The sequence below is a fragment of the Penicillium chrysogenum genome (genome assembly GCF_028827035.1).
Source record: "Penicillium chrysogenum strain IBT 35668 chromosome Unknown utg000002l_segment0_segment0, whole genome shotgun sequence".
Classification (NCBI taxonomy): domain Eukaryota; kingdom Fungi; phylum Ascomycota; class Eurotiomycetes; order Eurotiales; family Aspergillaceae; genus Penicillium; species Penicillium chrysogenum.
Window position 1 is genome coordinate 2,417,403 of NW_026622750.1, and position 10,094 is coordinate 2,427,496.

General features: G+C 48.8%; 4 protein-coding genes across 4 annotated transcripts; 2 read left to right on the forward strand and 2 right to left on the reverse strand.

Moving 5' to 3' along the window:
* Window positions 1-493: 493 nt before the first annotated feature.
* N7489_004473 (uncharacterized protein) lies at window positions 494-1,821 on the reverse strand (the record flags this gene model as incomplete). Its single annotated transcript, XM_056710225.1, has 4 exons — window positions 494-526; window positions 616-1,045; window positions 1,119-1,554; window positions 1,629-1,821. 4 exons carry the CDS (start codon window positions 1,819-1,821, stop codon window positions 494-496), a joined length of 1,092 nt encoding a protein of 363 aa, XP_056568646.1.
* A 658-nt stretch (window positions 1,822-2,479) lies between these two features.
* On the forward strand, window positions 2,480-4,449 carry N7489_004474 (uncharacterized protein; the record flags this gene model as incomplete). Its single annotated transcript, XM_056710226.1, has 6 exons — window positions 2,480-2,761; window positions 2,835-3,104; window positions 3,167-3,308; window positions 3,361-3,782; window positions 3,845-4,028; window positions 4,088-4,449. The coding sequence occupies 6 exons, from the start codon at window positions 2,480-2,482 to the stop codon at window positions 4,447-4,449; spliced, it is 1,662 nt and encodes a 553-aa protein (XP_056568647.1).
* A 346-nt stretch (window positions 4,450-4,795) lies between these two features.
* N7489_004475 (lactonase family protein) lies at window positions 4,796-6,032 on the reverse strand (the record flags this gene model as incomplete). The annotated part of the gene is made up of 2 exons (XM_056710227.1): window positions 4,796-5,600; window positions 5,671-6,032. 2 exons carry the CDS (start codon window positions 6,030-6,032, stop codon window positions 4,796-4,798), a joined length of 1,167 nt encoding a protein of 388 aa, XP_056568648.1.
* Window positions 6,033-7,072: 1,040 nt separating this feature from the next.
* Window positions 7,073-8,169, forward strand: N7489_004476 (zinc-dependent alcohol dehydrogenase family protein; the record flags this gene model as incomplete). Its single annotated transcript, XM_056710228.1, has 2 exons — window positions 7,073-7,583; window positions 7,637-8,169. 2 exons carry the CDS (start codon window positions 7,073-7,075, stop codon window positions 8,167-8,169), a joined length of 1,044 nt encoding a protein of 347 aa, XP_056568649.1.
* Window positions 8,170-10,094: the final 1,925 nt, after the last annotated feature.

A 10,094-nucleotide genomic window follows, 5' to 3' on the forward strand; every position in this document is an offset into this window, starting at 1 on the left:
TGAAGTCGATCACACAAGTATGTCACCGGGGATGAGAAGGCTCATGAGAGAGGAAACAGCTTAGTTATAGGTTCGGCCTTCCTAAGGTCATTTGTTAGAGAGACATGGTGGGCACGAGACGAGTGAAGAGGGAGAGAGGGAAGAGAGGGAAGAGACTGATAGTGATGGGCTGATATAGGATAGCAAAGAAAAAAAGAATCCGTACCCCAACTACTCCTGGCGAGGATCGAAATCCTGACCAGTTTCACCATTGACTGAGGTTCCCAATGCGGTATCACCCGGGCTCATTGTTCTACCCAGCAATCAGATGACCTCGTGTCTCTCACCCACTCGGCCACCCAGGGAGGATTTTGCCAGACTACCTTGGACTATAATCAAATAGACCACCTGGGACTCATATAAACAAGCTATCCATTGTCTAATTCACCCCCATAAGTAACGGAAGCCAATATTTCAGCCTTCACAAGAGCTTCGCATTTGTTGATATACAGGATTATCCATACAGGCCCGGTGAAGTGGGTGATAACTGGTGACAAATGGGAGGCTAGAGATTATGATTGAATGGGCGTTCTTATAAGAAACAATCGGTCTAGTCAAGTGACCGGATTAACCTACCTTTACAGACGGCCTGTGGTCAACTGGCCGAAGTTCAATATTTACCTCTGTCACCAGAATCCGCTGCGAGCCCGTATCCCAGTCTGCACCATGCAATTCAGAAACATTGTTTGTACGATGGGTGTTGGACGAGACATCCACCGACCTTGCCTGCCCAATATCATTATAATACTCATTCGCTTTCGAGCACGGTGTACTGCTTGACGGCTGGTGGCTGACCTTTCCGCTGGACATGCCGAAGATTCTTGCAAAGGTGCCACCGAAAGCTGTCTTCAAGAGTACTCGCATCGTTGGCAAACATGTGCAGACAATGCCCGTTGAAACTTCGATGATGGACCACATGTATCCCTTCGCGTAGAGCCATGTGGAATCGTACTCGCCCAGGACAAGCATTGAGAGGAGAAGGCGGGCCATAGCTGCAGCACAATCACTGGAAAGAACGATGTATTAGAAGGCTTATCTGTACTTCCCTGGTATGGAGGTAAAAAAAAGGATTCTCATACAAAAGACCCAATGCAAAGATCAGAGACAGAGCAATCTTCTGCGGTTTCGGAAGCTGGATATTCCACACTCTAGGAATTGGCATCAACCAAACCGCAAAGTCGCTGATGATATTGACAATTGCGTAGCCGATAGCGAATTGCTTAAAGTTCAAACAAGTCCCCTTCGTCGTCCAGAAGGCGCTAATCGGCTTGCAGTTGAAAATGGCGAGGAAAGTCATGACAATTGCCCACACAGAGATCAGAACGATCATGCCGTCGACAATTCGCAAGAAACTCGAATGCTCGAAAATGCGTCGGTATAGAAAAAGCAGTGCTAGCTTCACAGTCGGGGGAGCGAGTACGTAGAAGATCTGGAAGAAGTAGAGGAGCTCCGCGAATGTTGCAACTTTCTCTGGTGAGAGGGTTTCTCGGTGCTTGCCGAAGCCGTTAATTCGACCTGAAAGCCCGCCAGTATCAGTATTGTAGATTCCTTAGTAGGATCAGAGTCATCATTGTGACACTCGTACTAACATCCCACGAATATCCCGTACAATAGCCAGTCCCAGAAAAGGGCCATGCAGATAATCCAGTCATCTGCCCGGAGAGACAGCTTTCGCAGTCGCCGAGCCCCAAAGCGGGCAATAACAGCGAATGTGGCCAAGGCAGTGAAGATTGTGTTCACCACCCATAGTGTTGGTCCGAAGTCCTCCTGGAGGTCGGTCATATGTGTCGACAGGAATTGCCAACTCCTACTTCTCACGAGTCACGGCTTTGGTGATATGAAGAGGGTTTAACGTTTAAACCCCTGACAATATAATAAAACCTTCATGGTTAAAAGTGTCAGACAGCCATCCTTATATTCAATTTTCAAGTATTCAATCTCGGCCCCAAAACCACAGGGCCACTGACAAAATTCCCTCTCGTCTCACATCTTGCAAGGATTCTGCAGGACGTCACCTACATGCGGAAATTTCGTGCGAGAATGGCACCCAAAATTCTCGTGACGATCGCAGATCCACGGCCCGTTCCTTGGCCGCCCGACGGGATGGCGGGTATCACCGAGGCCACGGAGTAGTTTGACCTCCGAATCGCACTGGTTTTTGTTCTGCTGGAGGCAGATACGATTTGGGGCCTAAATCAAAAGTGGGTTGGTCTCTCGGTGCTGCATACACAGTGGAGGCAGGATCGCACTACTGCAACCATCGAACTAATGAAAGTGCAACATTGGGGCCAGGAACTGGAGCCTTTTCACTTGAGTCTGGTTGCACACCGTGCAACACGGAGAAGATGGAGGGATATCCGACTCTATTAGAGACAGTGCTGCATTCCCCAACACTCATCCAACCCATACGGACTATTGAAACCACCCAACCTCTGGAAAAATGACTGCGCCTCAACCGAAACCTTCCTGGCAAGAGCCTGCCCGCAAGGTCCAGTCAGTGCGCGATCGCTCTATAGAGCACGTTGACCCCGCCATCGCTGCTCTTCCCGATACACACACTGGCAGGGTGATCGATGTCCCCAGGAAGCACCTTTCGCAGACAGAGATCGCTATTACAGAAAGCTCCGCCGAGACCTTGGTGGCTTCCCTTGCATCGGGTAAACTGACTGCGACCGCGGTGACAAACGCTTTTCTTCGGCGGGCTGCGATCGCCCAGAAGCTGGTGAGTAAGGCTGTAGCTCGTGCCTGGCGAATACCTCGAGATTCCGAATTTTAACTAGCATTCTTCTGCTTAGACCAACTGCATCTACGAGCTTCTCCCTGAGCGTGCCATCGCCCGCGCAAACGAACTCGATGATTATTTTGAAAAGCATGGAAAGCCCTCTGGTCCGCTTCACGGTTTACCAATTAGCATCAAAGGACATGTAGGCCTCCAGGGGCGAGACCTGTCTGCTGGATTCGTCGCTTGGCTCGACCGGAAGAGCCAAGACGATGCAAACATTGTCAGGATTCTCTTGAATGCCGGTGCAGTTGTTTATGCGAGAACAACCGAGCCACAAGGACTGGTTAGCATATATGAATTTTTCTACTGTGTTGATTTATGGCTGATGGCTTGGTTTCGGGATAGATGGCTCTTGAAACTTGCAGCAATATTACTGGCACCACCACCAACCCACATAATACCGCTCTCACACCAGGTGGTTCTTCTGGCGGAGAGTCAGCCTTGCAAGCCCTCTATGGCAGCCCTCTGGGAATTGGCTCAGACATCGGTATGTTGTCAGAGTCCCTAATTGATTTATCCATCGCTAACAATAGATCCAGGTGGTAGTATTCGCTCTCCCGCCGCCAATTGTGGCCTCTATGGCCTAAAACCATCAACCGGTCGACTGCCGCTAATCGGATGCGCTGCCTATGTTCTCGGGTGTGAGACAATTATAGGAACACTCGGGCCTATTTCACCAACATTTAGCGGTGTTGAACTTTTAATGAAGACGATAATCAAATCAAAGCCTTGGGTCCATGACTCGATGATGCTTCCAATCCCTTGGAGAGATCAGGAGAAGCACATTCACCTAGATAACAAGAAGCTAACCGTCGGTGTGATGTGGACCGACGATGTCGTTACTCCCGCACCGGCAGTGACAAGGGCCTTGAAGGAAGTCGTCGAGCGTCTTAAATCGGTGGATAGTACTGAAGTCATTGAATGGAAGGCATATCAGCAGAAGGAAGCTCTCGAGATTCTTGTAAGCGGTTCCTATCCCTTCAGTTACCAATGCCAGCTGAACTAACCAAATAAAATATATAGACTAGGCTTTATGCTCCGGATGGTGGAAAGGCATTTACCAGACATGTCGAGTCCTCTGGTGAGCCATTTACGCCACTCACGTCTTGGGCTTTGCGAGATACCCCTGGCATTGAAGAACTTAGCCAGCAGGGCGTGTGGGACTGGACTGGAAAACGGGAGATGTTCCGCTATGCCTATCTGCAAGGTTAGTACATCAATTACCACGATTGCTCCTGATTCTGAGCTGACTTGGGTCCAATATAGAGTGGAACAATGTTGCGCCCGAAATGGATGTTATACTATGTCCCGCATTCCCCACGCCTGCCCCCCTGCATGATACTTCGAGGTACTGGGGCTACACTTCATTATTCAATCTCCTTGACTACTCGGCCCTTGTGTTCCCAGTTACCAAGGTGGATCCCGAGAGAGATGCCAAGGACACCACTTACACCCCGAAGAATGAATTCGACAGCTGGGCATACGAGAATTACGACCCGGTAAAGCAGAAGGATGCGCCCGTTTCCTTGCAGCTGGTTGCTAAGAGGCTGGAGGAAGAAAAGCTACTCCAGGCATTCAGAGAGATCCAAGAGAAGATCGGTTTGCCGTTCGTGGATTGTCTGGCTTGATTACATTTTGGGGATCAATTTTAATTTGGAAGGAGATTGTCGATTCTTGTCTGGCGCAGGTTCATCTTACGCATCTTTCATTTTGTGCGCATTCTAGTGTTTGTCTTTGTCACGACACGCACTATATATATCGGAGCCTGGAATATCTGAGCGTAACGCTCAGATATAGTGGTCTTTTGGCCTAGTGTGTAACTCGCCAGTCCAGGGGCAGGTTGTAATAGTCATGCTCTATATACAATCATCGTTCCAAGTCTAGACAGACCCCTTTCTTGCCAGAACAGGCAACCTTGACAGCTACCTATACAGCATTGATATTCCTGTGGAGAGTTAAATTGAGTTGAAGAGCTCACTCTTCCCAGATGATGCTGCTCAACCCCGTTGACGAATTACTAGCCTGGCCAGGCTGTCCAACCTGCAAGTTGGCAACTAGCTTGCCAAGATTTCCACTCTCGGAATCCCTTCTCACGATGGCTACGTTAGATGAACCCTGGTCCCCAATAGCCACCAGAGTGCCCTTCTTATTGACGGCAAAAGTGCGGGGAATGGTGCCATATGAAGAGGTGATTTGGCTGAAAGTCACCGTTCCATTAAAAGAGCGAGCCAAGGTCGCGATAGAGTCATTTGGAGGAAATCCTTGATCAAAACGAATCGAAGCATAAATATGATTACCAGCCATAGCGAGCTCCGCCGGCGTAGCCCCAGCCGGTAACTGCCCGCCTAGGTATGGAATAAAGGATTGAGTTTCCCCGAACCCGAGACAACCAGAGGATAAGTATGATACAACGAACGCACTAAGGTGGCCGCCCAATTCGCTAAGGGTGTATAGCATAGTCACTGGGGCTTGCGCTGAGTCTGAGAGGTTGGATTTCCAGAACAGCCCGTGTCGCGGACCACTACCAGGGGTATATTTAAGACTAGGGCATACATTTAGATGTCCTGAGTGCTGGTCAATGGCGTACACGCGGACCTGATCGGCACCTAAATCGGGAACCAGGAGGAAATCACCGGTTGGATCGAGGATCACCTGGTGCGGGTGCGGTGCATCCTGCTGAGGTTTGATACCTGGCTGGGACATTTGGTAGCGGAAGACCTGCAAGGCCTCCTTATCGGAGCTAAGGGGTAGGGTGAAGGTTGAAAGGGCCGATCCGCCACTGGTGAACGTTAGTTTGTGTCTACGTAGGTCGGCCTGCAAAGCTGGCTTAGGCAGACATAATCACTCACTAATGCGCAATAGCCAAGTACTTTTCGCGTCCATGCTTGCCTCCATAAATAGTGCTGTGGACGGCCGAGCCCACGTCCACGGTCTTCGCGAGCTCCGTTAGTTTCCCTTCCTGATTTACGAAGTAGGAGCTCAGCGAGCCATTTATAGTCCCGTTGCCCGAGTGGTCGGAGCAATAGAGTGTGCGCGTTGACGAATCGAATGTAAGCCAACTAGGAGCATCACCACATGTCTTTAAGGACGAAGTAATCGAAAGCGAGTTTTCGCTATCAAAAGAAAGTGTGTAGATGTTGCCGTCATAATGGGTGGCATAGAGGCTCGTGGCAGCTGCCAGGGAGATAAAGAGAGCAAGACAGCGGACCATGGTGGGATTGGGAATAGCGGGAGATAAATAAAGCGAGGGGAGCTCGGGCAAATGAAACAATATATACTTCCAAGATTCCCTACTTATGTAGTTGGATGAATCTAATTTATCCGGTAGTTAACTAACTAACTAGTTAGCGTCTGTCTTAGTTTTAGATGCCTTTGATTTTGTGGATTTCTCCGCAAGTCCCCGCATGTAGGTCGTGCCTCTATCTAATAGGTGGAATCTCTTTTCATGGCCGCTACGGTGGACATTGGCTCCACTAGATTGCCCATTCTGGAAATGAGCGACATGCCGGAGAAGAGTCAAGCAATCCCGTAGAATGCCAATAACTGTAGAACTCCGCTCTGGGCTGTCCACCGCGGCCAGAGACCAGTCCGGCAGGCCTGGCTATCAGTAGACATATTAGGCACGTGGCAAAACCATATTATTTACGGTGATTATGAGGCTTGTGCATGTGTGTTCGGGTCGGCATTTGACAATGGTATTGAAGAAATTATAGCATTGTATTCCGCTAACGCGCCATAACCGATTTCGCCTGTAGTGATATGAATAGTCAGATGCGTATTCTATCCATGAATGAACAGGACTCCAACACTACCTTACCTAGTAATAATATCAAATATTGAATCTACCTTTTTGTAACTTGGTTTTACTATAAAGTTACCTACCTAGGTAGCTTACCCTACACATTATGTAAAGGTGTAAGTTTATTTTGCTCCAACAATGCATTCCAGTACATATTGTGGGATCACACTACGTAGGTTATTAGTTAGCCTATAGATAACCAGACTATTTATAATTATTCGCTGCTTAGAAATACTTCTGTTAGAGGTTACTGTTTTCTCGGGAAGGAGATTAGACTTTGAGATCCACCTTTGGGGATGTCAATGACCTCACTTGTCCAAATGCATGGATTATTCCAGCAGCGGTTCGATTACACCAGTCATCAGTAATGCTCTAAAGCCAGCATTCGGACTCTTTAGCTCCCGACCATCGAGCTTTCTCCGAGCCAATTTACCAACAATCGTTTCTTTACTATGTCGCAGACTGTGATCCGCATCGAAGGGGAGCGAACTTCGGTCCAAAACCTGAAAGCTTTCAAGGAGGCCATCCCAGAGCCTTCAAAGCATGAAGTTTTGATCAAGGTTCACAGCGTTTCCTTGAACTACCGGGATATTGGGGTGGCTACGTCGTTGTACCCATTTCCCGTAAAGGACAACGTCGTCCCCTGCTCGGATGCTGCCGGTGTTGTGGCCAGGGTCGGTGAAGGTGTCAGCAAGTTTGCTGTGGGAGATCATGTTATAGGAACATTTGATCCAACCAACCTCTTCGGCCAGCAAGCGGATTGGCTAAATGGCCAGGGAGGCCCTGTTGATGGTGTTCTCCGTGAATACGTTTCTCTTCCGGCCTCTGCTACTGTGAAGGTCCCGAAGGAATCCCATCAAAGCTTCTCCGAGTGGTCGACTTTGGTCTGTACGGGTGTCACTGCTTGGAATGCCCTTTATGGTTCTGTCCCTCTTAAACCGGGCCAGATTGTGCTCTGTCAAGGTATGAGGCTCCTAATTCGCCAATATGCTTTCCTGTGCTAACCTAATATACAGGGACTGGCGGTGTTTCCATCACTGGAATAATTCTGGCCAAGGCTGCTGGTGCTACCACGATCGTGACATCATCCAGTGATGAGAAGCTTGAACTGGTGAAGTCGAAGTTTGGGGCTGATTATGGTATCAACTATAAGAAGCACCCGGAATGGTCCAAGGAGGTCATGCGGCTGACTGAAGGAGAAGGTGTGGACTTTGTTTTTGAGAATGGTGGCTCTGGTACTATCGCAGAGAGCATCAATTCGATCAAAATGGGTGGAAATGTGTCTGTGATCGGCTTCCTTTCTCGAGCGGAACAATCCAAGATGCCTGATGTTGCAGGTATGGCACTTGCCAAGGGGGCCACTGTTCGGGGTATCACTGTTGGCCCCACTCAGCTCCTTCAAGATCTCGTCCGATTTGTCGCTCGTAAAGGACTGCGTTTACCTGTTGAAAAAGAGTTCGCTTTTACACAGGAGGATGTTGTGAAGGCCTATGAATATGTCATGTCGGGATCTCACATAGGCAAAGTTTGTATTAAGGTGGCTGAATGATTGCAATTACGAGTGCGTTGTTTTTATTTGACCAGAAGCTACGCCCACCTGGTTCAGCTCTATCTAATCCACCACTCCTTTCGTTTCTAACCAATTGGTTGTGCCCTGGCCTGGTTCGTAAGCGAGATTCAAGTGCTGTAGTCTTGCATGATCTCTCTTTCTGTGAGAGAACTTGCGTCCAAGTTCCGGCTTGGTTGGAAAACCAATAAGCCTGTCTTTACCTCGCGCGGGTTGGGACTCTCGCGCCTAACTAAAACCATGCCTGAAAGCTGGATGGATCGGCCGCTAAATTAAATTGGCTTGATTACTACGATCTATAAAGGCGGATGATTCATGGATGATGCAAAGCTCGATTACCATCGAAGACACATGCCCTGCGCAAGCAGAATAATAACTTTCGGGTGCATGTAACAAGAAAAAGAAATGTTATGAAGTGGGAAGGCTGCCACTGATATTTGATGGGGCTTTCGAAAACGTAGTACTTATATATTGGGGGTGGTAGAGCGGTGCGGTGGTAGAGACAATAAAGGAATCAATATCGAAATGAGCTTCGGATTCAATAAACCAAATTCGTCGATATGATGTAGTATAATCTGACCTCGGAGAACGCACGAGGATAAAACAATATAGGCACATACTGAAGTGAAGTAAATGTTCTCCAACCATCCATCACTTATTGTTGAGGCTACGGAGGAGGTGAAAGATGGAGAAGAAGTGAGAGAGGTGATGATGAATCTATGGAAAGAAGCTGGTATATAAACCAGCTGTATGACTAAGATGCAAAGAGCCAAAAAGCTCAGTCTGCACACAGAGAGACAAACGCATACCCTGCGTGCAGTGCATATCAACAATTGTCGACATTAAAGCAAGACTCCAACTCCGAGTAAGAGTCAGAAGATAAGCCCCGTAACTTCCCATCGTATCTTTCTCACCTCCTTCAACTTGGCTCTTCCATCGCATTGATTGTTGAAGTCTTCTTCTCTGGTTATTGTGCTAGCCACCTTCCTCACAGCCGCACCGGAGGTCCTTGGTACATCGCAGTTTTTGGCACAGTACATTAGCAAGCGTTTTGACTGGCCTCTCGCCAGAACGGGGTATCTTTTGACCCTCCGCGGGGTCATCCACATGGTAGTCCTGCTCTTTACACTTCCTCTACTCTCCAAGGTACTCTTGCGATACCAGCCATCACCTGTCAAGGACTTGACGCTCGCCCGTGTCTCTGTTGCGATTGCAGCCGTCGGGGTCGCTGTTTGCTAGGCCGGCATTCGCGTGGTAGTTTGAGACTAGAATAAAACTAGGAGGCACCTCGCTTGGGCTGCCGTATTATGGTTTGGTAGGGTCATTCACGTTATACTTAGTGGGCCTGTTCTTTGTTCACCCCCCTACTCAGGGAGAGGAGAGCGACGAGACCTAGTTTGCGAAGTACCTGAACAGATGGTGGAGTGGTAGATCTTATATAAATTCGCTATTTCAATGCGCGTGATGGTCCCCATGACTTAACCCATTCGTTCCCTGTAAACTGCCCGGCATCACCATCAAACGATCTTTTGCATGTTCTATCCTAGCACCTTTCTCCTTCGTCGCCGTTGAATTTATCTTCAGAGACCACTGTAGCAATGCCTCAAAGTCACGACAAGTGTGCGTCGTGCGTATAGCTATGTCCTCAGGTTGCTGATAGGGGCATGCGGGAGGCGAGGCGTTGGATGTAACCTCACTAATTCGACCGGGGTGCCTAGGGGATGTGCGTCAAGATCAGTAACGATTGGTTGTCAAGGCGCCCGCCCTGCGGACTCTGCGGACTCCGGCGGATCTCCGAGGGCGAAGCTCATCCCTTGCCGATGAGCAATGATTGTGATCTTGGCACATATGGGTCAGTAGAATGTGACTGGCAATTACTCTGTACCGTACGCTTCAACACATGATAG